General features: G+C 37.5%; 2 protein-coding genes across 4 annotated transcripts; both read left to right on the top strand.

Moving 5' to 3' along the window:
- The first annotated feature begins 17255 nt into the window (after window positions 1-17255).
- LOC121980855 (chitin elicitor receptor kinase 1-like) lies at window positions 17256-23778 on the top strand. 2 transcript variants are annotated; one of them, XM_042533104.1, is made up of 12 exons: window positions 17256-18003; window positions 18522-18555; window positions 18725-18729; window positions 18841-18975; window positions 19312-19502; window positions 20148-20237; window positions 21619-21712; window positions 21807-21958; window positions 22018-22106; window positions 23036-23174; window positions 23307-23405; window positions 23488-23778. In XM_042533104.1, exons 1-12 carry the CDS (start codon window positions 17376-17378, stop codon window positions 23650-23652), a joined length of 1821 nt encoding a protein of 606 aa, XP_042389038.1. In that variant the 5' UTR covers window positions 17256-17375; the 3' UTR covers window positions 23653-23778. The 2 variants fall into 2 exon arrangements, with proteins under 2 accessions (XP_042389038.1, XP_042389039.1); XM_042533105.1 differs by having other exon boundaries at window positions 19330-19502.
- Window positions 23779-24891: 1113 nt separating this feature from the next.
- On the top strand, window positions 24892-27725 carry LOC121980856 (ankyrin repeat and SAM domain-containing protein 6-like). Of its 2 annotated transcripts, none has more exons than XM_042533106.1 (2): window positions 24892-26501; window positions 27046-27725. In XM_042533106.1, the coding sequence occupies exon 1, from the start codon at window positions 25044-25046 to the stop codon at window positions 25947-25949; it is 906 nt and encodes a 301-aa protein (XP_042389040.1). In that variant the 5' UTR covers window positions 24892-25043; the 3' UTR covers window positions 25950-26501; window positions 27046-27725. The 2 variants fall into 2 exon arrangements, with proteins under 2 accessions (XP_042389040.1, XP_042389041.1); XM_042533107.1 differs by having other exon boundaries at window positions 24905-26501; window positions 26990-27725.
- The last annotated feature ends 234 nt before the right edge of the window (window positions 27726-27959 follow it).

Here is a 27959-nt window from a genome sequence, read left to right on the forward strand (position 1 = left end):
TTAATGTACAGATGAATTATAATGTTGAGGAGTGGGAAAAGAAATCAATCTTTTAAAAGTTGGCTAAGTTGTGGCGTGATAGGAAGTCCAAACTACAAATACTTATACGAGAAACTAATGCTCGTCCAGTTGCTTCACGAAATCTTAGTCTTTTGAAGCCTGAATTTATGGATCAAAATCAATGGGAATTGTTTGTAAAGAGGACACTATCATCCGCTTTTCAAGTAAGTATTTAATTAATAAATCTTGCTTTTAATGGTTAAAGTTTTTTTTATTATTTTAGGTACTTCATATACATTATTTAGTTTACATCTATATTGTGACATTATTAAAACAATGTATTTTAGCATAGTACTCAACAAAGGAATCATTGGGTGGATTTAGTCCATCTACTTGTACCAGAATCATCGCTTTCCTCCATATGCTGGATAATTAAACATATAGCAACAATAAAATAAAGAACTTTTCCTAGTGTTAAAGTTCCTTGGCTAACTACTCATTTTGTAAGCTTTATGTGTTAGAAAAGGTACCAATTTTATATTTATATATTCGACAACCACAATTGTCCATATGAAATTAATAGCATGGAGCTTACTAGCTTCAACATGTTTCTTTATAACGATTTTTAATTTGAAAAAGGTAGTATTCAAACCCAAGAGCTCCTGCTATGCACTACACTTATCCAAAAGCTTGCTGTTAGGCAAAAGACCAATTTATCCAGTAAGCTAGTCTGACATTCCACAATCTTGAAAATCTCCAGTATTGTTATCGCTGGTTACACCGGAAAAGGAAAATGATACAGCTGATTGAACTTGTAAAACTGGTAATCCCTCACTAGAATCTGCATTTCCTCCAGGATTAGACATCAACAGATCAGCAGACACGACTTTGCTGCATGTTACTGCTTGAGTGAAACAGGTGCTAAATTTAGTAGTTTATGCTGCAATGACAGATCAAACCATCACCTACAATTTACAATTTACAATTATTCAGTCAGCATCCTGAATTTGTTCTCCTGCATTTGTAACGCCAGTGATATTTTACTGCCACATCTTTTGTTTTTTTTCTCTGCTTTTATGGAAACTCCATGACTGTTCCATTGACTGCAGCCACAGCGATGACTATGTTTGAATATGTGATAAGAATCAAGAGAAGCAAAAAATCTCCTAGCCATGTTTTTAATACCAGAAAAGTTGCATATCCCATGCATGAATCACTACAACAAAAGTTGCATATCCCATGCCTTGTCTAAATAATTACTACTGTTTATTTTATTTTCCTTGTCTAAGAAATTATTATTTATTGATCTAATGAATAATTAATTATATATGAATATGATAGACATTTTTTTATTCTCAGGAAAAAAGTGCAAAATTCAGAACAATGAGGGAAAATCAAGATCACATTCACACAATGAGTCGTAGAGGTTATGCCCGTTTGGCTTGCATGATGGTAAAAAATTTTATTTATTGAACTTTATACAAAAACATTTACATATACACTTAATTAGTAACATTATTTGTTCTAACACTGTTTATATGTTTTATACTGCAGGAAAAAGCAAGTCCTGCAGATACACCAATTACACGATCAAAAGTTTGGATCGAAGGTCACAAGAAGAAAAATGGAGAACCTAGTAGTCAAGCTAGTGGAGAGAAAATAGTAATAAAACCATCTCTTTATTATTTGTAGAATTAGCAAAAAAAAAACAATCTAAATTTTTTATTTTAGAATCTGCGATATATCATTTTTAAAAGTTATATTTTTTTATTTGCAGAAAGAAATAGAACGGTGTCCACCTGAATCTCACAACACAACTAACATTCTTGATGATGCAATTAGTCTTGTATTTGGCAAGGAAGCTCGAGGTAGAGTGCGTGGAATGAGCTTTGGAGTAACACCATCGAAAGTTGGAGCATCTGTGCAACAAAATGGAACTGTTAAACGACTTGAAAGTACGGTGAATAACCTTCAACAAGAAATGCAAGAAATGAAGTTCTTGTTTTTTCAAAATATGAGGCAACAAAATGAGCAAGAACAGGTTAGTAATTAAAAACAAAATATATAATATGGAAAAGTTTGTCATTAATTGTGTTAATTACTTTGAGTTATTTTGTATTCTTGTTAGTAAAATTATCTTATGGTGATATTAATTGACACAACTTGTTTATTAAATTAGGTTGGTAGCGGTGACATTGGTAGCGGTATTGGTAATTATGTTGGTGGCAGTAGTCATGGGAAAAAAAATGGTAATGTTAACCAACCTCTAACTGTAGCTCAGGTAATTATTTTGTAATTTTTGTTTTCTAAATTACATATTTGTTATAAAATAGATATGGTAGAATTAATAATTTTGTATGGTTATACAGTCAAAAATGAAGGATGTGAGTCATGGAGATATCAGGGATAATGCTAAATGTAAGCTACTTCATTGGTGTGTTGATGGAGTTGTGGCAGAAGGTCGAATCGCATCTACAGATCCAAAAGCAAAAGTGCATCACGTTCTTCTTGGTGGATCATGCTGGAAAGTTTGGGTTGATAAAGTTTTTGTAGAGAAGGTGGATCTAATTAGACCGAATGATGAAATGCATTTTCTCGAGGATGCAATAGGAAGTACAGTTGCTTGGTTAACAAAGTTTATAGTTGTGTATGACTGATATAGATTCTATTTAGTTTAAAGTCATACTCTATTTAGTTTATAGTTGTGTATGACTGATAGGAAGTACAGTTGCTTGGTTAACTGTTTTTTGGTATAATGAAATGACTTTTATATATTGTGTGTGGATTGGATTTGTATTTAATTTATTGTGAAATGTTTATTGATTATTTTAGCATAATAAAATTATTTTTTTTATATTCATTAGACCATCCGCGGCGCGCAATGCACGCCGCGGAAAATAATATCCGCAGCGCGCAATGCACGCCTTGGAAATTACTATCCGCAGAGTGCATTGCGTGCCGCGGATATTATTTTTCGCGGTGTGCATTGCGTGCTACGGAAATTACTATCCGCGGCGTGCATTACGTGCCGTGGATATTATTTTTTTATTTCACAGAAATTACAATCCACAGCGCGCAATGCATGCTGCGGATAGTCTTTTCCGCGATGCGCAATGCGCGCTGCGGATAGTATTTTCTGCAGCGCGCAATGCGCGCCACGGATAGTATTTTCTGCAACGCACATTGCGCGCCGCGAATAATATAGGACTTTCAACAGCTTTCAACTACGCAGCATGCAATGTGCGCTGCGGAAAGTGAATTTGTGCGCTGCGAAAAGTGATTTTTGTTGTAGTGCTAATTTTCTCACTGAAAGCTCTAAATCTAATTAGTTCAAGTTAGACAGGACTTTGGAACCCAATATAGGTTCCAGTCTACTGGATTGAAATTAAAATTTAAAATTTCCAATTAACTTAATTGAATTTTTAATAACTTAAATTAATTTTTTTAACCTTAATTTATTTTTAACAACTTAATTAATTTTTAACTTATATTAATTTTTAACAACTTAATTAAAATTTTTAACTCAAGTGAAAATTTTCCAAAACCTTAATTCATTTTTTAACTTAAAACAACTTAACTGATTTGTTTTAAATTAATATTTAACAACTTGATTAAGTTTTCAACTTAATAAATTTTTAATAATCTAAGTTTTTTTTAACTTAAATTTTAACAACTTAACTAATTTTAAAATATATAACAACTTAATTCTTAAAAAAACTAACTTACGTTGATGCAAGCGCCTGTACATAGTCCAGGCACCCCTCGCCTTCGCAAACCAACCCCTGGTTTTTCTTGGGGTACCCCCGGTATAGGGGTTCGGGCACCCCGCTCCGCCTCATGGTCTAGGTGCTTGGATACAATCTAGGTGCCTAGACCTTGGCTATAAAAGGGGCATGAGAGCGCCCCTTCACTTACCCTTCTCCCCTTTTCTTTTGTAAAGGCTCTTCACCGAGCCTTTAAAAGAAAAAAAAGGAAAATATTTTTTTTAAAAAAATTCTTCACTGAGCCTTAAACTTTTCTCCTCCAGTTCTGAAGCCGCGTCGCTGAGGATCAACCGAGTTCATCACTTCTTTTAAAAATATTTACGATGCGTCGATAATATTTTAAACTTAAACTTTATTTTTTATTTGTTTAATTTAGAATTTCATTTTTAGATTATTTTTATTGTTAATTAGGAAAAGACCAAATATTGGCGCCAGTCCTTCTCAAACTCCTAGTACGGACCCTAGGTTTCCAATAGAATAACTTAGGATTAGATTTTCTTCCATTTCATATGTTCCGTTGCACTCTAGATATCTAGATAGGGGTTTCTTCTTATGATTATGCATTTCCTGTGTAGAGGTCATTGACTACTATAGGTTGCAGAATTTAGTGTATTGTTCTAGTTCAATAAACATAGGTTTGTGTGCTGAACTATACAACAATTTAGTTAAAGTCAATGATGTTACATACACTACCAAGGTGGTCGGTACGGACATTATGCTATCTCTTACTATCATTAGAGACTTTTTAGGATTGTGACCCTTTGTATACTCTTTTTTGTGCTACCTCTAGGGATTTACCATTTGGTGATTCTTATTAGCATATCACTCTCGATACGATATATTCGTATTTTTTAGGGGGGTAACGCATACTTACTGTGACCCAGTTTAGATCTATCACCCTTAGGATCCAGGACTATGTCCTTCATAGGGTCCTAGTCATGTGCATTCTGCCTCTGACTACTCATGATGTAGCAATGATGGGTGCATTTCATTCATTCCTTCTTTATGCATTATGTTAGAGGCTTGACATAGACATTAGTTTGAATATATTTCATAGTATCATTTATTCAGCGGGTATTCCCACTAGTCGACGGGTCTATATGCCTTATTGTCATATTTTAACCTTCTACTTAGCATCATTAGGTATTAATGTCACCACGGGGGATGTTAGAGTCCTAAATGAGTTCAACATAATAGGAGCTAGGAACCTGTCCTTAGCTGGTATCCGTATAGATGATCAAGGTGTCCTATCTTGAAGGAGAGAGGCCCAGTATCAGTTTGACCATGCATTTCAGCCTTAGCCTGATCCTGCTGCCCAGTCTCAACCTGACCTAGCTCCAAGAGAGGAGGTAGAGATACATGATATCATTGTTGATCTTTTTGGGTTGTCTCCACCTCCAGCTCCTCCTATTCTAGATGATAGAGTTACTAGATTTGAGGAGTCTATGACGATTCTTCGATAAGAGGTCTTCGATCTTCAATAGGACCTTTCCAGTCTTTGAGAGGAGGAGAGGAATCACCATATTGAGTTGATGGATATGTTTCGCTCTGGGAGCTCGGGTCGTTCTTCCTCATCTTCTTAGTAGATTATCTTATCTGCATTTTCTTCAATCCTTTTGTTTATTGGTTTTGAATGTATGTTCTATGTTGCACCTTAACTGTTGGCATGATATTATGCCTGCTATATTTTGCTATTTACTTTCCATTCTATACGTATGCAATGTTTATTTTCTGCATTAATGTCTGACATTATTGATCACATATTATGCATGACTTTCTTTTACCTAAGTTTTTTTATGAATGCCAAAGGGGGAGTGAAAGGTTAATGTAGAAAAAGAACAAACACACTTGATCAAGTAAATCAAATTCAAAACTAATTTAGATCATTTGTTTGCATTTTGCATATTGTCTTTCAATATTATTTTTTTCTAACTTTAACCCAGGTTGTCATTGCATCAAAAAGGGAAGATTGTTGATACAATTTGTACTAATGATCTAACTCAGGTTTTGATGAATGATAAGTGGATTAAAGTTAGAGTGTTTGTGATCTAATTGTGTTGCCAAGTGTTTAAGAGTTGATAATGTTGGTGCAAGTTGCACCAGAATCAAACCTGAGTTTTGATGTTGTCAAAGGTTCAAGTTAAGTCTTATTGTGATCTAACAAGTTGACTAAGTGTGCAGATTATTTTCTCAACCGGGAAAGACCTAGCTAGAGGCTAGGTAGGAGAAGTCTTAGTAGATCGTGGAACCTAGGTGAAAGTCCAAGTGGGTCGAGAGGACCCGACGCTTGACAGTGTGATCGAGAGGTCTGGAGGACCAAAGATCGAAAGAAAAGTCCTGGCGAGCCGATCAAGGCTAAGTGAAAAGTCCAAACAAGATATGGAGGATCAATGTTTGACAGGTAGGTTGAGGTAAATAACTGGAGGAGCGACAGTGAGGTCAGGTTTTTGAAGGGAACAACCTAAGGTCTCTAATCCAACTGAAGAAACCGGGAAGATTTCCAAATTGAGATCAAGACAGTTAAACTGTCTAATATTACTACTCATGTATTTTATATAACTGTGCTAACATCTGTTTTGTAGGATTATATTGTCTAACATTGTTTTGTAAGTTATGTCTTGATCGGTCGACCGAACACAGGGATCGATTGAACGAACTAGGTTGACTCAGCATAGATCAATTCAATCAACAATGATCAGAAGCAGAAGGAAACTACACTAATCGGTCGACCGAACCAGAGAATCGGTGGACCGAACGATCAACATTAAAGGCACAGTAATGCGAATCTCGGCAAATCTTGACGAATAGGGTAGGAGCCCGTTTGGTTGACCGAACAAAGGGATCAGTCAACCGAACCCTTAATGGTTATTAATTGTCGAAGATCGAATCAACATTGGATCTTAGTCAGGAAGGAAGGGAACTTGTTCAGTTGACCGAACCTAGGGATCGGTCAATCGAACATCGGCGATTCTTATAAAATAGAGCTCGAGGTCTGAGGCTGGGTAACTCTGTTCTGCTTTGAAAATCTGCAAGCTTTTGCTACTGCTCTACGACTCTCAAGCTGCTCTATCCAGAAATGTCGACCAAGCTTCGTCGTCAATTATTGTCGGTATATTTTATTTTAAAAAAGCTTGCATTGTACTTAAATTCTTACAAGATAGTAGGGTGTTACTATCTTGCATATTGTATGCACTGCTTCTTTCCAAGATTTTCGAAAAAAAGAGTATTAGTGGATTGCCCATCGGTGCGATCAAGGTTCTATGTACACGTTGTAGTTTTCGGATTGTCCATCGGTGAGGTTTTCGAAAAGAAGAGTATTGGTGTACATGTTGTAATCTCGCATTATGTATTTGTCCCCTGTAGCATCTATGGCGATAAGCTGCTACACGTTGTAGCAGCTACTACGGATTAGCTGCTACACCGTGTAGCATTTACTCTATAGTGTTATACTTTATGTTGTAGTTGTTACAACGTGTAGCAGCTACTGTCGATTAGCTGTTATAATGTTGTAGTTGCTACAGCTGATTAAAAAAATTTTAAATTATTTTTTACCAAGTTGATATACATAACAATATTATTTTTAGGGGTAATATGTGCTTGAAAATATAGCTGTTATAAAAATGACTTATCAAGCGGGAGCTAGATGTTGTAGCAGCTACATGGACAGTTAACTACTACAAGGTGGACTTGCCATCTTCACAATGTGTTGCCGATTGACTGCTACATGTTGTAGCAGCTACTTCCGAATAATTGCCATAACGTGTAGCAGCTACTCGATATTAGCTGCTATGCCCTGTAGTAGTTTGACAAGACATTACAACCATATTACAAAACATTTACACCACTTAGGAAAAATTTATGGGATTTACAATAAATTTACAATCAGTTTTACAATAAATTTACACCACCAACTTGTCAGTAATCCCATGTTTGTTAGTAAAAATCTTATGACCAACATGAAAATTGTATTCTCTCATTCCAGCTTATCCGAAGTTTGTTGGTCTTCTGTACATTAAACTCTCGGCACATCAGATAACAAAAATTGGACAATTTAAACTGAAAGATAGAGTTGATTTGACACTGTTAATAATCTAATTGCAACCAGGAGTGTGGAAATGTATAAAAAACATGGATAAGCATATACTTATAATTTTACTTGTATAGGACCCGGGACTATAGATACGTCAAAGTCTCTTGAAGCTAGTGATGGTAGCCCTAGATTCCACATATCGTAATAAGATGGGCCCATATTTTTAAAAAAGTCCACCTGCATTAGGATGAAGTTTATAAGTATCCAATACACACATAAATCAATTACATAATGATTTCTTCAACATGGCAGGTACTTACAGAACTTTGAAACTTTGATGTGTAGAGTTTTGAGGCTCCAAGGGAGTTATAATGCATATAGTGACCTTCTTGGAGTTCTATGATCAATAGGTGTCAGTGATCGTCTACATTAATTAATGGGTAGAATATATATCTGATTGGCTTATCAGTGTCAGTGCTTGTTGATAGACGAAATGCCTCATAGTTTACCATTGCAAAAAAATCCTGTGTATGCACACACACCTTGTTGGAGGAATATATGGAGAATAAAAAACTAGGTAGTAGGAGTTGGTGTTATATATACTTATAGCAAAACCAGCAGGACAAAATATAGATGACCAATAAGGTATGCCGGCAGATTTGGTTTCCTCTGCAATGATTGTAAAATATACATTTATACAATCATCATCTCTGCTGACAGTCCAATAAAAAATATACAGGAAAGATGACATATTCAATGAAATCGTTCCGTTGGACCATAAAAGCTTTGTCGTAGCCCTACATAAACCAAAAATAAAACATGGCCATAAATTAGGTTTTACATCAATAGTGCTTATTGCTTCTACAATTGGCTCAGTTACATAAATTATATGTGTTATGGCAACTTCTAAATCAGCCATGGTTGATTTTATTCAACAATATTACTGAACTGTTTGACTATACAATAAGAAGATAATTCTAATGTAATTTATCCTTGTGTTCATAATAGAAGTATTAACATGATTCATCATATATTTGTATTACAGTAAGTGAATAACTCAAGAAACATTTGACTCACTTTAGCTGACTCAGTTTCAACAATGTCTCTGCCACCACATCATCTTTAGTTTTCTTAAAATATGACTTCGCTTGCTGAACAAATACATAGAGACAAGTATTCTGTGTGAGTAATTATATATGAATTAGGACTAAAAGATAAAATATTTAACCAACCAAAACCGTACCTTAATAATTTTGGATTTTTGTTTGACAAGCCTATGCAAGATTTTAGTTGATGAAGATGTGACAGCTACATCAGTAGATGAGACGGGGGCATCTGGTACTTTAACAGGAGGCTCAGCATTTTCCTCTCCTTTGCCCTTGGCCATCTCTGTCTCCTGCTCATCTTGGAAAGTGACTCTTTTACTCCTTTTGACCAAGGACACTCCCTTAATCTCTTTGGTAGTTGGGGGTGTCTTTCTCTTTGTAGTACACCTCTTTGACCTTGTTAATGGCTGATTGGCAGATAATGGCACTATATCCTTGGCAAACAACTGACTTTGAAGATCTTTAATTTTTTTATCTTGCTCTGTTATAATTTGATCTTTTATATTTATAATTCTGTCATTCTCATCAATTGTTTTTTCCTTGGAAGCTAATGAAATTTCTGCATCATTGGCACATAATTGAATCTCAATAATTAACTCACTAATTTTGGCCTCTATCTGGACAATGAGTTGGTCCTTGCCCTCAACCACAGACTCGAAATGCACAATTTCGGCCTCCCTTGCTTAACAATTTGTACAAGCCTCTTTCTCCTGCTCAAGCCATGCTTGGGGACTTTCCTGAGCGTCGGCTGCCTGTTCAAGAAATTGCTCAGGAACTTGTTCAGGATGTCGCTCAGCAGCTGATTGTAAAAATCCCTCAGCAATTTGTTGATCTATATGCTCTACAACATCGTCTAGAGAATCGTTTGAGAGCAGATGTGTCTCTAGGTCCGATGGACTTCAATCAACAATTATTTTGGCAGCAGGTAATTCTACGATCCTAGACTTTATTGTCTCCACACGGGAGCCTAACCACTTTCATCTACATATTCTTGGAAGGGCATGTTGTCTGTAAGGATCCATTATTCTGACATGTTCACACTTCCACACCTGCAATACAATACAAATGGTTAAATATAAAATTTTCTACATAAATCTTATGAGTCTATCATAAAATTGAAGCATTTACAGCGAGGAGATGTGCGAACCCTTTGAGCATGAGAGCTTGATTTCCCACAAGGCCCTTTGGTTTCAACCTCTGGGAAAGCATCACACCAATTGCCCCCAACTGTGGGCTCATATAGTCATATACAGCCTTACACCAATTATACCTACCTAAATTAGCAAAATCATCTACACAATCTATTAGTGACTGTACTGGTAATCTAGATATATTACTAGTAGTAGTAAATAAAACAGAAACAAAGAAATACAGTATTAAAAATTGGCAAAATAGAGTATCAGATTTAGTAGATGAAGGTTGTTTGCTGAGGCTGATCATCTTACTCTCTAACTCCTTCTGTGTACACTCCACATTACTGAAGTGTTGAAGAAATAGTGGGGTGGTAGCAGCCTGCTGCTGCAAATTTACTTCATCGCCTTGGTCTGAGAGTCTTAGAATCAGTGAAACATTTTTCCTTGTGAAGCTGATATCCTTATTATGAAAGATGAAACATCTGGCTTCAACGTCCAAATTATTAAACATATTTTGTATAAGGCTTCGGATATTTACAATTTCAGGCATGACTACTGCCCAAGCAAATGAGCTTCCATTGATCATCTCCATATGTTGGTTGTTTATGTGTAGTGATGATAAAAAAAAAACCCTTGAAGTGTAGTAATTACTTTTTCAATGCACTTTCTTACGGTATTCTCGGGAAGCAGTAGTTCTCTGACTCACCATTTAATTCTGTCAAACAAATACATACGATCTTAGTGAGTAGTTGCTGCTAAACATGAGTAGTTGCTACATGTTGTTGCAGTTAGGGTCAAGTAGCTGCTACAATAGCGAGAAGTCAATCGAGACTATAGGGTTTAACCACATTGTATCAATCAATAGGGTTCAACTACACTAGCTACTACAACAAAGATACACTTTTTTTAAACACTCTATTCCCTCAACCATAATCTTAAACCCGAAAGCCCTAAAATCATTAATCCCCATTGTAGCAGCTAGGAGACGAATCAAAACCCTAAAAATTCAAACCCCTAAACAAAACGAGACGACTCAAAACTTTCACCCTTAACAGAATACTTACGATGAAGGTGAAGATTTGGATGAGAAAGAAGTCGTCTCAGTGAGATTGATTGACGAAGACACCGTGTGGGCACCGATCTACTATGATTGAAATTCTTTCGAAGTGTTTATCACACGGCGAGTTTAAGGGTTAAACCTTTGACCAATGAGGGTAAAAATATAATTGCACAATAATTGCAAAAAGTTAATTGGTCAGAAAAGATTATTTGGAGATCAGGGGTACCTACTACGCGTAGTAGCAGCTATTCTTGAATAGCTGCTACAAAGTGTAGCAGCTAATCATAAGTAACTGCTACACAGTGTAGCAGCCACTCTTGACAAGCTGCTACACCGTGTAGCAGCTTCTGAAGACTAGCTGCTTCAACGTGCTGCAGTTGCTTCTACAACGTGTAGAACCTCATTTAATTGATCTAAATAAAAAACTGAGATTGCTATGATCTATTTATTATTGGTTGAAAATGCAGAGTAATATCTTGTTGAGCGTAAACGAAGAAGTAATTGCTACACGTTGTAGCAGCTTCAGCAAAGCAAAGACACTGCAGCAACATAAATAATTTTAAATAATTTTTTAGCAAGTATTTTTAGGGTTAATATATGCTAGAAAATATAGCTAGTAAAAAACGACTTACCAAGCGGCTGCTACAAGTTGTAGCAGTTACATGGAGAGTTAGCTGATACAAGGTGTAGCAATTACCTGTCGAAGTAGTTGCTACACGTTGTAGTAGCTACATGGAGAGTTAGCTGCTATAAGGTGTAGCAGTTAACTATCGAAGTAGCTGCTATAACTTGTAGTAGCAAAGGAAAGTCCAAGTGCCTGCAGGCGTTTGTAACAGGCGTCGACCTTACACGTCGTAGCATAAATCCTTCCTTCCTTCTACGACTGCCATTCTAAGTTAGCCGCTACAAGTTGTAGCAGTTATAAGGACAGTTTGCTGCGAAGTAGTTGCTGCAATGTTTAGAAGTGAAGCAAAGGCGCTGCATCAGTAAAAGATAATTTCAAATAATTTTTTACCAAGTTGATATACATGAACCTACAAATATTTGTAGGGGTAATATTTGCTAGAAAATGTAGCTACAAAAAAAATGACTTACCAAGTAGTTGTTTCACGTTTGTAGCTGCTATAACGTGTAGCAGCTAACGCGCAGACGTGGCTGTAGCTTGCAGGCGTTTGTAGCCGGGGTCGCCCCTGCACGTTATAGCATTAATATTTCTAATATATGTATACTATAACGGTGGGGAATAATAACTTAAAATGAAACGAATTATCATTGGGAATGAAGAGAGGTGGTAAGCTCTCACAGCAGCTATGAGATTGAAGATGCCGGTGAAACTTTCACGGCGGGAGCACGATGTCCGACGAACGACGGAGACGACGGGGGCAAGAGAGAGAGCGACGAGGGAGATTTTAATTTGAAAAATTTCCCATGCAGAAGTGTTTTAAAAAAGACGGAAGGGGAGATAAAATAAATTGCATATTTTTTTAAGCGAAATCGAGCTGGCAATGCTACCTCTGTGCGTCACTCACGGTTGTGCACAAAGCGTCTTTCATCATATATATATATACACAGAGTTGTTCCCCTGCGGAACAACTCGTGCGGAACGGGTGCGGACCTGCTAACGTGGACTTTCCGCGTCAAATTTTTTTTTTTTGGTCCGCGTCAAGTTTTTTTCCCGTGGGTTTTGCCCTAACGCATACAAGTCTTCTCCTCGCCTTCCTTCTCGCCTCCGCCGCCCTCGCAACTCCTGCTCGCAATCGGTGTCGTCGCGCCCTTGCCCTCCGCTTCCCTCCCTCGCAAGTCCTGCTCGCGACCTCGCCTCGCTCATCTTCTCGCTTTCGCCACGAGCAGAACTCCGCTTCACTCGCGTGTCCTGCTCGCGACTGGCGTCGTCGCGCCCTTGCTTCTCCCTTTGTTCTACAGTCCGATTCCGTCGCCTCGCTCATCTTCTCCCTTTCGTCGCGAGCAGATCTCCGCTTCGCTCGCAAGTCCTGCACGCGACCGGCGCTGTCAGGTTATCTTGAACTATTTTCGAAGATTTCAAACTGTCCCTCAACAGGTTAGCTTTTTTTTTTATTTAGCTTATAAGTTTTGAACATTTTAGCTCCATAAATTGATTACATATTTCCACAGATGACATCTTAGAAGGATTTGTTGCTAGTGAAAATGAAATTTCTCTTGCACTAGCAAAAGCTTCGTGTCAATATACTAATATGGATGTAAAGCAAGGAATGGATAATGGAATACTTCTGGCAGTTCAATTACCCGAAAACTGTGACAATAACTAATAGATAAGAAGTTTAATTATCTTTCCTATTCTATTAAATATCAAGTATTAAGACCAAGTTTAATTCTTTCTAATACATCCTATATTTGGTTATCTGTATTTGTTTCATTTCCAATGCGTTGGATTCTTAGCTATACTATAAAAACCATAAATAGTTTGTGAAAAAATGGTTTAAATTTTAGGAAGGAAAAAGAAGTGCCATTATGTTTAGAGCAGATCATTATTAATGCATGAGGTTCATATAGTTTCAGCAATGCACAGACCTCTCAGATGAAGTTTCAAAGTTTTTCAGAATGATTATTTAGACTGTAGGGTTCCCATCCCTCGCAAGTAAGAGAATTTAATTGAATTAAACTTGCAGTTTTGATTTTATAATAAGTGCATGATCAATGTGACATCGATTAAGAATATCAGTTTAGATGAATCTGTGATTTGTTATCCGACATCACTTAATTTTTTTTTGTTACACTGTACAATTTAAATTAATTGTATCATATTATACATTATGATTATTGTGTTGTATTTTTGTGCTGTAAGGTTGTGCTTGAATGACATCATCAAGTAACAGCAGCATCAACCATTCCAAATATGAAACTGTGCGATGCAGGGACTGTGGACTAATAGCATTGGTGTTAGTCTCTAGATCGAGCAAGAACCCAGGAAGACTATATTATGGATGTAAGCATCATGGATGGTTAAAGTGGGTGAGGTCTGATACTGGACTAAATGAAGACACTAATGATATACATTGCTTATCAAGGGTGTTGCCAAGAGCGGAGTCAATGGTGGGGAGTGAATGCATTGCTTATCCTGGTCATAATATGGGAAATTGGAATGTACCGCTTATGGTCTGGATATTAGTGATAGTGAACTTAATTCTTTTGGCTATATACTTGTTTTGTTTGTTGGTTGGCTTAGTTAAGTAGTACTAGTGTTATAATGTGATAAAGAAAATATAATTATGGATGATGTTGACATTTGTTTTTTTTTTAATTTATGGATGATGTTGACATTTGTTTGCCAAAATTTATGTTGTAAACATGTCACTTGAACTTGTTCAGATTGAATGAAGCTTGTGCTATTGAGTTTGGATTCCACTAACATTATTCACTCTAACATTGTGAAATGAGATTTTGACAACCTTGCATTTATCTTTTCTTTGGGAATTTTGGGATGAAATCGTAGTAATTGCATGTATTGATGGTATTGGATTCCTATCTATTTACTAATCAAGTTAGATTCTTGTCTTTTTATTTCCACGAACTTAATATGAACACCTATGCATTTGAACCATCATCCCATGGCTTATTCTCAAATTTTTTGTGCTCAGTAGTATTTACTGCTCACTTTACAGTAATTGATAATCAGATGGCCATCTGATTTCATGGTAGAGATTAGCAAACAAAGGCAGATAGATTTTGTTTTGATCTCAGGAAAAAATTCGTATTGCTTGCTTGACAAAAAATTTCAGGAAAAAATTTGTAGCTTGACAAAAACCATAACCACCTGGCAATATCAAGACCGGAATTTGTAGAGTTTGCAATAAGTGCAAAATAGCAAGATGGACATTACCAGATGTTGAGAATGAGGATCTAGATCGAATTAGAAAATTAAAGACCCTTTAAAGTGATGTTGAATTGCTTGCTATTCAGGGATAAGCTTATCACAGTATGTATGATAATGTACAAATAATCAAATCTTTTTGGTGTATGATAATGTACATTTTCGAAATAACTGAAACGATCATTCAATTTTGACAACAATAATGTTTAAGACGAATCAGATCAGTCGGCTTAACCCTGGAAAAGACATTGCTCAGAACTCTCTCTAGAGGTGTTCTCAGATTGGACAATAACCAATCCTTATTCATGATCCCTTCCGGATGCTGCTTTTGTTTACTGGCGCCATTTCTCCATGGTCTGGATCAATCTGGCACTAGCTTTAGCCCCAAAGATATAGTTGATGTAGTCTCTACATAGAAGAGTCAGTTCTTCACCTTTATTTATGTGTACATACTGCATGCGAAGAAGAACAAATGTCAGTACATATTGTTGAGGGATTTAAAAAAAAAAATCATCGCAAATTAACAGAGGAGCAAGATATGTAATGCCTACCAGAAATATAACACCAATAGTTGCCAAAATCACTTGAAGGAGTTCCTCGTATTGTGCTGAGAATCCTTCGCCCTCCGGCCCACCTAAACCATCACCACCGCCCCTAAAGGAATTTCCACCACCAGCATTTCCACTGAATTGTTTTTTCTTGGTATACTCCCTCAACAAGTCATGCACTGTTTGTTCTGAGCAATATCTTGAATCTACAAGTTAACAGAGGCATGCTTTGTTGCTGCAGTAGTGAAACTCAGGTTTAACATTTGAGCATGAAAGAAATATGAAATGCACATGCATAGAATATTTTCAGAATCTAGATAGTATCAAATCAGCAAAAGATAAAACAGTATCTAGTAGGGAAAAAATAGATAAACAATGAACAAAAATGCTCAATAGTGGAGTTTTCCATTGCACCCCAGATATATAAAGCAGCTGAAATACAGTCTATGTGCACACTGAGGCTAAGACATATATATCCCTACATCTAATCCAAAACCATCCTATTAGTCTCAAGTAGTAACTGGTTTAAGTTCACTATATTTCTACACTGAATCAAATAATACACAGTAATTTCATGCTTCCGAGTACCTAAATTTTCCTAGACCTCTTGAAAGGTAAGTTTAAGTAATCAAATGGTCACAACCGACTTCATCAAAGAAAGAAATTAGTGTGTTGATCACATTTGCAATGTTGCGCTGAAAGAAAAGAATTTTACAAAAATCACAGTTCCAGATTCGTTGGAACTGAGATCTAGCAGTGACATTAACCTCATTTTTGTAATGCAGTCCTCATGAACTAGACTTGCAGAACCACAGATGTCAGACAAGGAACTGTAGAAAGAATAGGACAGGCAGAAAAAATGTGCAACGAAGACACCTCATATTCACAGATTCAGTCTAAATAATCAGTCTGAAAAACTTTGGAATTTCATCTGAGAGGTCTCTGCATTGCTGAAACTATATGAACCTCATGCATTAAAAAAGATAACCTCTAAACATAATGACACTCTTTTTTCCTTCCTAAAATTTAAACCATTTTTTCACAAACTATTTATGGTTTTATAGCATCTAAGAATCCAAGGCATTGGTTTTTCACTAGCAACAAATACTTCTAAGATGTCATTTGTGGAAATATGTAATCAATTTATGGAGCTAAAATGTTCAAAACTTATAAGCTAAGAAAAAAAAAAGCTAACCTGTTGAGGGACAGTTTGAAATCTTCGAAAATAGTTCAAGATAACCTGACAGCGCCGGTCGCGTGCAGTACTTGCGAGCGAAGCGGAGATCTGCTCGCGGCGAAAGGGAGAAGATGAGCGAGGTGACGGAGTCGGACTGTAGAACAAAGGGAGAAGCAAGGGCGCGACGGCGCCGGTCGCGAGCAGGACACGCGAGTGAAGTGGAGTTCTGCTCGTGGCGAAAGCGAGAAGATGAGCGAGGCGAGGTCGCGAGCAAGACTTGCGAGGGAGGGAAGCGGAGGGCAAGGGCGCGACGGCACCGGTCGCGAGCAGGAGTTGCGAAGGCGGCGGAGGCGAGGAGAAGACTTGTACGCGTTAGGGCAAAACCCACCGGAAAAAAACTTGACGCGGACCAAAAAAAAAAAAATTTGACACGAAAAGTCCACGTTAGCAGGTCCGCACCCGTTCCGCACGAGTTGTTCCGTAGGGAAACAACACTGTATATATATATAAATATATATATATATATATATATATATATATATATATATATATATATATATATATTCCCCGGACCATTACCTGTTCGTCATTAATGCGCAGGCGATGGCGGTGACAAGTCAACGATGCTGGCTTCGTATTGACGCCCGCAGTGGTGATGGAGAGTCTCTAGGGTTTCGATCGCATTGCTCTCCATCGACGAGCTCAAGATGGTCCACCCATCGAGCTGCCTCCCCTCCCTTCTCCTGGTTACTCTCGCTTCCTTCCTGCTCCGCTCGGAAGCCTCCTGCCGGAAAGGCTGTGACCTCGCCCTCGGCGCCTACTATGTCTCCCCGCAGGACAACCTCACCTACATATCCAGCCTCTTCAACCTCGAATACGTCGATCTCGGGCCGTACAATCCCGAAGTCACGAACTTAAACAGCATCGGTACCGGCAGCCGCGTTCACGTCTTCTTCCGCTGCGACTGCATCGATGGCGACTTCCTTGGTCACAATTTCTCCTACGTCGTCCTCGGGGGCGATAGCTACGAAAAGATTTCCGAGAATGTGTATGCCAATTTGACCACGGCCGCCTCGCTCACCCAGTTCAATAGCTATCCGATGAACAACGTGCCTGAAGGGAAGACCATCAATGTGACCGTGAATTGCTCCTGTGGAGATTCGTCGGTCTCAAAGAACTATGGTCTGTTCGAGACCTATCCGCTTCGGCCTGAAGACAATCTGTGGTCGTTGGCTGAAGCGTATGGGTTTTCTGGACGAGAGGATTTGCTGCAAGCGTATAACCCTGGGATTAATTTCAGCGCTGGCATGGGGATTGCATTTATCCCAACCAAAGGTGAGATAATGAGATTTACTTTTGTCAAATAAGACTGGAATAAACAATTAAGTTTGGATTCTTGTTATTAGGCTATTTGTACTTGTATTGTCTACTCGAGTATTTCTCAGCGCACGAGGATATCAATTTAGAGAAACACCTCTCTTGTTTTTATATTCGTGTTTATGCTCGCCTATTATTGTAATCTGCTCAAGGAGTATCGTTTCCATTTTACAAGGTTCTCACAAAGTAATTATCTTGTTTGTAGTTAGAGCCCAATCTCTAGTTATGTTTTCCATAAGTATTATATAAAGTGCAAAACAAAATGAGTTTTCTCAAACTGCTGTTTTGATACTTGCTGAAGCATATCAGCGGATAGTTTCTATGCACTAATGTTTATTAGTCCAGTCCTTTTATGAATTGAATTATTGTGGGAAACCATATATTCATTTGAGGTAGTGAAACTACTTTTCAACTTTTTTATATCAGCTTTTTGGATGTGATTAATATTGCTATATTCTGTTTGCATGATATTGCAGATCCCAGTGGAGGCTATCGTGCCCTTTCCTCTAGGTACAATATTGATAATGAATTACTTGCATTCTCACTTCTTTAGTTTATGTAACATGGGTATCCTAGCTTTTTCTCATGGTAAAAGTTTATAATTATATTGTTGTTTAGTCAATAATAATAGTTTTCCACTTTATTCTAATATGGATGCACTATTTATGTTTTATTTCAGTGCAGGTAGTAGGCCTTTCTAGTTCTTCCTAATTAAAGAATTTTGCCAGAGCACAGTTTGATGAAGGAAATAATTTTTTTAGCTTGATTCAGAACAATATTTATGAAAATTGTCAGGAATTTCCTCGGGAGCTATTGCTGGAATTTCTGTAGCAGGAGTCACTATTCTGATATGCACAATATATTTGTATATTTATTGTCAAAGAAGAATGAAGGCAAAGAAAGATTCCTTGCTTTCATCAACACTTGAAGGTAACCTATCTAAGGGTCATGGTAACTTATTATTTTAAATAATTCTGTCTGTGCTTCAAACCATAGTTGTAAAAAATCACTAATCTTAATCCAGATCGACCAAGTTGGATAGGGATCCGACAGATCCGATTCGATTCTTACAAGATCTCAGGAAAATAAGAAACATAAAAATTATCATAGAAAATGCCAGAAAATCACCAATATGGTGAAATCACTGACTATTGATATCTTGATAGGGTAACTGAAGGGGTGGGAAGAACAATCTAGATCAAGATTTTGAGATTTTCTTGATGGATCATTGACTATTGATATCTTGGCTGCTTATTTGAGTTACAGTGTCAATGTATGGACCAGGAATGACTGCGCCTCGAGAAGATGGCAATTCCATATTTGTAGGTATTACTGTTGACAAATCAGTGGAGTTCACTTATGAAGAGCTTGCTAGGGCTACAGATGATTTTAGCCTAGCATACAAGATTGGAAGTGGTGGCTTTGGCATTGTCTATTATGCTGAGCTCAGAGGAGAGGTGAAATTTCTAATGTTCAGTTAATGCACTTTGTGCTTCTTTATTCTAAATTAGTTATACTTTTGAGGAATGAGATCTCTGAATGTACTTCTATTTGGTGCCTTATACTTCCATGATTCGTTAATTGTGAGTGCAGAATTTGATTATGTAGACTAAATTGTTAACGAATGGGAGTCTTGGCGCAATGGTAAAGTTATTGCTTTGTAACCAAAAGGTTAAGGGTTCGAATCCTAGAAATAGCCTCTTGTAAAAAGCAGGGTAAGGCTGTGTACAATTGATCCTTTCCCGGGAGCTCGCATGACGGGAGCTTCGTGCACCGGGTTGTCCTTTTTTTTTTAAGACTAAATTGTTAACATTTAGTATATGGAATCATTTGCCAGTGCAGCCAAAATTGTCTAACATATTTGATTTTTTTTCTTCTGTTTCTCATTATAGAAAATCCCAAACAATGTCTGCAGACTCTAAATCAGCAATTATGCTCATGTCTGAGAGTAGACCTACAAGGAAGCATAGCTATTGTCTGGTGTTTTCAATTTTAATATGTACTTATTTGAAGTATTGGCTTCTTTTCTCGACTTAAAAGTTAGATCACTTTATTTCCAAATCTCTCCTAACTTCTGATGACCTTGATATTTCTTTATGTAGAAAGCTGCCATCAAGAAAATGGATATGCAGGCAACTAATGAATTTCTTGCTGAATTAAAAGTCTTGACTAATGTTCATCACTTGAATTTGGTAAGTTTCAGTTCATTTTCTCTAGTTTGGATAGAATAGTAGAATTTTTGACATTCATATTGCTACTCTTATATATGAGTGCCATGTGTGTTGGTGCATATATTATTCTTTAGAGTACATTTGGTTGTGGAAAATTCGAAAGGTTCATTGGAATGCAATATAGGAATGTCACACTATCACATTTAGTTACATGATTTGTGCAAAATTTCCAGTCATCTGGCATTGTCTGCATGACACATGCGCATATCTGACGGGTTTGCATGCATGTTGAACTGCATATGCAGCCATGCTTCTTTTTTTTTTACTTTTAATTGGTTCTCCAATCTAGGTTAATCTATTTGTTTGATTCCATATGTATTTATGTATAATGTTGACATGAAATGGCGACTAATCTGGATTATGCTTAATTTAGTGCAACATAATAATGCATAAAATGAGAATGAAAGAGAGCTATCAACAAGTATGATAATTGTTTAAGGAATAGAGCAAAAAGAACTACAGCTGGGTCATGTTTGACATTAGATTTAGTTGCAAAAACTTCGAGAGTCAGAATTAGGTCAAACAAGAGATTCACTTATATCATATAAGAAAATAGAATGAATCACTCTAAATATAGAACACATCATCACTATAATTTACTTGCCAAAGTAATCTTGGGAGGAAGCAAGCAATATCGCTCCATTGGACAATCAAACCAACTAAATGTGTACCACACATCAATTATAAGCATTATCACTCAAATACAAGAAAAACAAACTCTTCTACAGACCTCACATGTTGCAAATCAAGAAAAAAATACATTGAATGTACATCAGACTGGTCTACTGCATATAGAAATATTCACCTTCAGATTTCGATTCCCTTTCATCTTGTAATCTTTATCAATGCACTATATAAATAGTCACCGGTGGGAGAATGGGGAAAAAACTCTTTTATGGGTTTCAAGGAAATTCTAGTTGCAAATAAGCAAGAAATCTCTAAATCTCAACATATATTCTCTAACAAGCCTCACTATGTATTCTGCTTGGTACGTCACTGCTATATCAGTCTAGCCTCATATAGATGCTACCATAAATTATAAAATATGAGGAATCTGGGTAATATGCAAAACTGGATCAAAATGCTGCTTCACACTAACCATAATAACGTGGCATACCGCACTCATTAAGATACACTCAAATAATTAAATCTTTTTGTGAACCACCCTTTGTGATACACTGTCATATGTAGTGAATGTTTAATATTATACTACGTATAGTTTTGTTATCATTTGTGTCAATGTAGGATAGTCCGATTTGATTGCCCACATTGGAAAACTGAATCCTCAATTAGCAGAAGTTTGGTGCATTAAGTGATTGAATGTGCTGACTTTTTTGTGCAGGTGCGCTTGATAGGATACTGCACTGAGGTTTCTTTATTTCTTGTGTATGAATTCATTGATAATGGGAACTTGAGTGAGCATTTACGTGGGTTAGGTAAGAAAACTGCAAAAAGTTGGCATTCTATAAAATTTGCAAGGTAAAAAATTCTTTTATGACAGTATTTACAAGGGTGTCTATCTGGTTACAGGCAGAGATCCTTTAGCCTGGGTTACAAGGGTGCAAGTTGCTCTTGATTCAGCCAGGGGTCTAGAGTACATCCATGAGCATACTGTTCCAGTTTATATTCACCGCGATATCAAATCTGCAAACATATTGTTGGACAAGAAGTTCCGCGCTAAGGTTATTATTGTCATTTGGACTGTCAGTAAGCTCGATGCTAAAAGTCAGTTGTTTTGCAGGTTGCCGATTTTGGCTTAGCAAAACTTACCGAAGTGGGTTCCTCTTCACAAACACGACTTGTTGGAACATTTGGTTATATGCCTCCAGAGTAAGAAGCAAATTATTTTGATAATATGGCTTATTGTTCTTATGGTTCCAGGTACCTAAAAGTTCCCAAATAAGATGATTCTTCAGGATATGACAGCCTTTATGGAATGCTAGCCATTTTATAAGATAAAAATTTCTAGTTTGTAGACCTTGAAATTTCAATTCTTCCGTTGATCTTTTCTTCAGTTTCTCAACAAATATGGACCTGATAGCAATTTCTTTGCGGGTGTCAGAGTACTGTGATTTGTAACACTGAATAAAGAATTTTCATTCTCCATTTTAAATCCTTCATAAAAAAAAAAATTTTTTTTTTTGATGAGCCAGATGTTTCCTTTGTTGTAGGAGGTTATGATATAGCAGTTAAATTCTTAAAATGCCTTAATGTTATTTTTTTTTATTGTGTTAATTTCCATCAATTTTCCTTTTGATGGTGTTAATTTTGACTGGCTAATTACTTGTCCCAAACGTTCGGGATGTTAGGAAAGCACCTATCTACATTTGCATTGTTTACACTCCCTCTCATGCATTGCTTGGTGAACTTTACTCAATGTCCCAAGCCAACACAGTAAATTTAACTCGGGCTGTGTTATTATGATCAATCATAAGATTTAGATACGAGAGCCAATATATCTCGCTGTGATGTCTTCTTATATTTGAATGTTTTAGGGCATGTCCAAAAGCTTAGGTGTTAAGGTAGTTTTAACAAAAATAAGGCCTCACACAATGGTAGTGAGTGAAGTAAACCAATGTGACTTGCATAGGGTAAAATCAAATTAGCACTTCAGCAAATAATATGAATCCATTATGAGAAGTTTTATACTTGAACTTATAGTTGTATTAATTACTCGAATTAAATTATTATATCTCCATATTGCTAGAATCATTAGTAATTAACAGCTTATACTTTGTTGTGTCTAATTTACGGTGCAGGTATGCGCAGTATGGTGACATTTCTCCTAAAGTGGACGTGTATGCATTTGGAGTTGTTCTTTTTGAACTTATTTCAGCCAAAGATGCAATTGTGAAAACAGGCGGCTCCCTGACAGAGTCGAAGGGATTGATTGCTCTGGTTAGTTTTCCTGTTTCAGGATTGGCTCAATTTCTTAATCATCCTGCATACCATTTTTTTTTTTTAGTTTTGAGTTGTAGCATTTGCATCAGATACATATTTTGGGTTATTCATCTTTATTGTATGTTATAGTTTGAGGGCGCTCTCAGTAAATCTGATCCAAAAGAAGATCTGAAGGAGCTAGTAGACCCGAGGCTTGGTCAGGACTATCCAATTGACTCGGTTCTAGCGGTGAGAGCATAAACCATTACATAATTGATCTGTAGTTTGGCGATCCTCATATTGCTGAAATAAGCTAATCACTTTGTTGCAGATGGCATTGCTCGCAAAGAGTTGCACCCGAGAAAACCCCCAGCTGAGGCCGACCATGAGACAAGTCGTGGTGACCTTGATGACACTATCATCGGCTACCGAAGATTGGGACATGGGCACTTTTTATGAGAACCAAGCTCTTACTGGTCTTATGTCTGGAAGGTAGCATGCTCCTATTTCCCTGTCTTCCACAATGCACTCGTCACCTGTGTGTACAAATGTAAAAAGTATCAGATTCTGTATCGTTTGTCATCTAATAAGGATTTATATTGCCTGATTCGTTCCATATAAACAAATCCGATTGCGATGCCATGAACAACTAGGAGTATGCTATTTTGATAGAAAAACATCTCCAACAGTCTAATTCATTGTTGGAGTCGTTCAGCAAGAGTTTCCACCATTTTCCCGCGTAAGAATTTTTTGTTTTTTGCAATCAAGAAAATAGTGAGCTCCTGTTATCATGACCAAAAAGCCCTTTCTCATATGCAGCTCTAGTAGGAAGCCACCGGCAGCTGTTGGAAAATTTTTAGAGTCGAACTTATTGCTTCACGTTTAATGTTATCTTATTCATCATTTTTTCTAGTCAAAATCATTTCACTACTTTTAAAACAAATTCAATGCTAACTTTTAATGAATCTATAATTATTATGATTGAAATTGATCATATAAGCTAAATTAATTATGATAAAGACAAGCCAAAATCAAAATCAATTATGTTGTTTCATTAAATTCAGAATTAATAAATTAATCTGCAAGTGTTTTGTATTTTGAATGAATTTATTATTATTAGAGCAATTGGCCAAAGCGTATATTTAAAATTATGAAATTTATTAAAAGTTATGAAAATTTAACTTTTAAATTTATATTTATATTTTTTATTTTATTTCTCATGTCAATCACTATGATATCACATTCATAGAATATCATGACTGTGGTATTAAATTTTAAAATAATTGTAGTGTTGTAATTCAAAATATATCATGGTGATATTGATTTTTAAAATATAGTATAAAAGTAATGTTGATTTTTAAAGTACAACGGTAAACTAAAAAATAAGTACATATTTTGGAAAATCTAAAAATTAAGTGGACCTCTTGAAAATTTCTTAATTTTAAAGGTGCCTTTTGGTCATTGTCGTAATTATTACGTTTGAGATTCATATAAACTAAATTAATTATGATAAGGACAAGCAAAAATCAAAATCAAAATCACGATTCATTAAATTCAGAATTAATAAATTAATCTGCAAGTATTTTGTGTTTGACTTTCGATCGTAATTCCTTCGTCCCCAAAACATGTAAACGGCCGCATCCTCCTCCACGCGTCCCAAACCGTGTCAATGCACCGCATTAGCCGTTCGATGCAACGACCTACGTCCCATGCTCCATATTGTAGATTTAGGTTCCGGAGACGGCTTGGATGGCCTCGGCCACCGAATGCTAAAGGCAGGACTTGCATTGCTCGCTCACTCAAAACTCACTTGCCTCATTTGGTAAATCATCGGCCCCTCGCCCTCTCTCGGTCTCGCACTCTATCGAATACTCCGCGTTCGCTTTAATGGACGACCTCCCACCGCCGGAGCTGCCTTCCAATGGCGGCGTCGCTGTGGCGCCACCGCTCGAGGCTCCGGATGCTCCGATGCCGGGAACCAAGCGGCAGCGTCGCCCCAGTGTGCGCCTCGGGGAGATAGGCGACCAGCCTGCTGCTATCCCCTCCGAGCCCCACCTCCGCCGCTCCAAGCACTGGAATCTCTCCGCCCACGGGGATAACGCCAAGCCCCGTGTTTACCACCATCCTTCCGCCCACAGGCAGCCCTCCAAGACCCGCCATCTCACCACCCTGGCACCTCGCGGGGACGGTGCGTCGGATGCGCTCCCTCCGCCGCCGCCGCCGAATCTTACTGACGATGGGGCACTCCTCTCCGTCGACGAGAACCTTGACCCGCTCAGCGCTGGAGTGAAAAGAGTCAGCCGCGATCCGAAGCCGTGGCGCGGCGCGAGGCGGGTTCGATCCAGCTGGGCCTCGAAGGAAGAGGAGGGAGTGGAAGGCGCCGACTTCAAAACCGTCGGCGGAGAGGATGCCGCAGACGACGGATTACCAGAACCGACTGGGAGTCCGTCGGAGAGGAACGACAGGAGGACGGCTGGGGTTAGGGTTAGGGTTTCCGAGAGTAGGGACGTCGGGACTGATGCATTGGCGGATGCCCCCTCGGATACGGATGGAGGAGATTGGTTTGATCGGGACGGACATTGGCGATCTGGGGAGGATGGCGGGGTGCGGTCCTGGCTCGAGGGATTGGGACTGGGCAGATATGCACCTGTTTTCGAGATACACGAAGTTGATGACGAAGTGCTGCCGCTGCTAACGTTGGACGATCTGAAAGACATGGGGATCAATGCGGTAGGCTCCAGGAGGAAGATGTTCTGTAGCATCCAGAGGTTAAGGAAGAACATGGATTCCTAAAGTGAACCCAAAGTTTGTTCAACATCAGGACAAGGCATCCGATACCCATCTTCGCAGTCTAAATACTTTTGGTGAACTCTAACTTACATCAATTTGCTTACAATCTTTCTCAGAATTATAATGCCCCGCATGTTGTAAGCCATATATTTCCTGGACCATTGTATACTTCATGTTGCTTTCTTTCAGAAATACTATGAGAGATGCCTTCTAATCTAACTATTTGAAATTCTAGATTATGTAGTTTTCTTACAAAGAGCTTCCTTGAAATATTGTCATTGCCCCATGAGAAAATTAAGCATAAGACTTATCAATTACTTCAACCCATGTGTTTTCTACCTCACGTGTTTTTGATAAAGGCATTGCAGATCATCTTATGGAATCTTGTGGCCCTTTGTTCTGAGCTGTGTGCTTCATGATGTTCTGAAAATAATGGTGGCCAATCCACAGCTTATGGTTGTTATTAACATTTGGTGGAAAGCGCGATTGACCCTTACCTTCATATGCGTCTACAATGCATGGGATTGTTGGTCAATGCACAATTACCTCAACTCGGTGAGACTATTCACACAATTGAATTCTAAGGATATGAGGCATCTTACCCCTTATCTTGTTGCCCTTGACTTATAATGAGCTTCCAGATTTGCATTTGTGACTTTGTAGCTTAAAATTTCATCATAACTTAATTTCTTTGATGAACTAACTTTTAGACAACTTTTATATCCTGTAATAAAGTTTCATCATAACTTAACTTTTAGGCAACTATTTTATAATGAGCTTCTCACTGCTTGAACATGGCTAACTTTTAGGCTTTCTGAAGTATATTTGCTTTTATATCCTGCAATAAATTAGAACCCATTGAAACTTAAGTTTGTTGCACATATCCTGTAATGAATTTGCCCTGCAGCAGCACCTTTGGTTTGATACTATGAAAAAAAACAGTGGAATCATGAATATTCAAATTCAAGTGATAAATCTAGTGATTAGTCTCCCTGCTGAGTATTTCAAGTCATGATCCATATCACAATTGAATTTTGATGCAGCTTAAGATTAATGCCATCTTTGGGTCTAATCCAAGATTTTGAAATTTCCTTCCTAGTCTGGGTTTCGGTTCCTAACCAGAACAAAACGGTATTTAATACTGTGCTCTTGGTGCCAACCTGCGGCACCAGTGGCACCAATAAGCAAGAGTAAGGAGGCAGCAGAATTGGAAGTAGGCAAGGGCAAGCAGCAGCAGAAGAAAAGAAAATTTTGGCTCATGGAAGAAGGAAGCGAAAGAAGAGTATTACTTGTGACTCAGGGAAGAAGAAAGAAAAGGAGTCGCCACAGCTAATGAAATACCAGTAGTGCTGAATGAAGGGGCAGGGCACTAGGATTTAGCCATGAGCCTTATCTCACCTGCTCAAAACTCGCCTAGCTGCAGTCGCGTAGAAGAAAATTGCTAGAAAGACCAAGCAGCAATTGTTGCGGAGTGGCAATTGTTTTAGATCTTTGTGCAAATCAATATTTCATTGTTGGATATATTTTATTCTGATTGTTTTCCTTAACTGCCAGTAGGGTTTTAATATTGGAGCTGGCTGATAAGGATTGACATATTAGAAGAATGTCTCCTAATTATTCATGTCCTTAGTGGCCTTATTGTTAGTGCATACTACAACTGAAGATTAGAGACTGCATCGGTTATTGACCTATCCACTGGTCCAACTGCACATCTATTAAGATCTTTGTAAATTGGAACTGAACTTTTTGAGTTTAAGATTGTTCTGCAAGATGTAGACAGATATGTGTCTTGTGCTTAACCATTTGTAAATAATTAGAATTTTTGATTTTGTTGAAATGAAACTTATTTTTGTCTGCAGCAATGTTTTGGAAGTCATTCAAGGTTTTAGGTAAAAATCAGAAGAACCTTATTTTTTTCATTTTTTTTTCATTCAAGGTCTCGCTCGAAGGATTCTGTCATAATTTCTCTTAAATCTATTCAAAAGAATCTCAATCTATTTAGTAATTTGGTAA

The sequence above is a fragment of the Zingiber officinale genome, chromosome 5A (genome assembly GCF_018446385.1).
Source record: "Zingiber officinale cultivar Zhangliang chromosome 5A, Zo_v1.1, whole genome shotgun sequence".
NCBI lineage: Eukaryota > Viridiplantae > Streptophyta > Magnoliopsida > Zingiberales > Zingiberaceae > Zingiber > Zingiber officinale.

Coding starts and splice junctions, on each gene's coding strand:
- LOC121980856 (XM_042533106.1), top strand. CDS start 25,044: ATGGACGACCTCCCACCGCCGGAGCTGCCTTCCAATGGCGGCGTCGCT.
- LOC121980855 (XM_042533104.1), top strand. CDS start 17,376: ATGGTCCACCCATCGAGCTGCCTCCCCTCCCTTCTCCTGGTTACTCTC. Junction 18,004..18,521: donor TGCATTTATCCCAACCAAAG/GTGAGATAATGA, acceptor ATGATATTGCAG/ATCCCAGTGGAGGCTATCGT. Junction 22,107..23,035: donor TTTGGTTATATGCCTCCAGA/GTAAGAAGCAAA, acceptor TTTACGGTGCAG/GTATGCGCAGTATGGTGACA.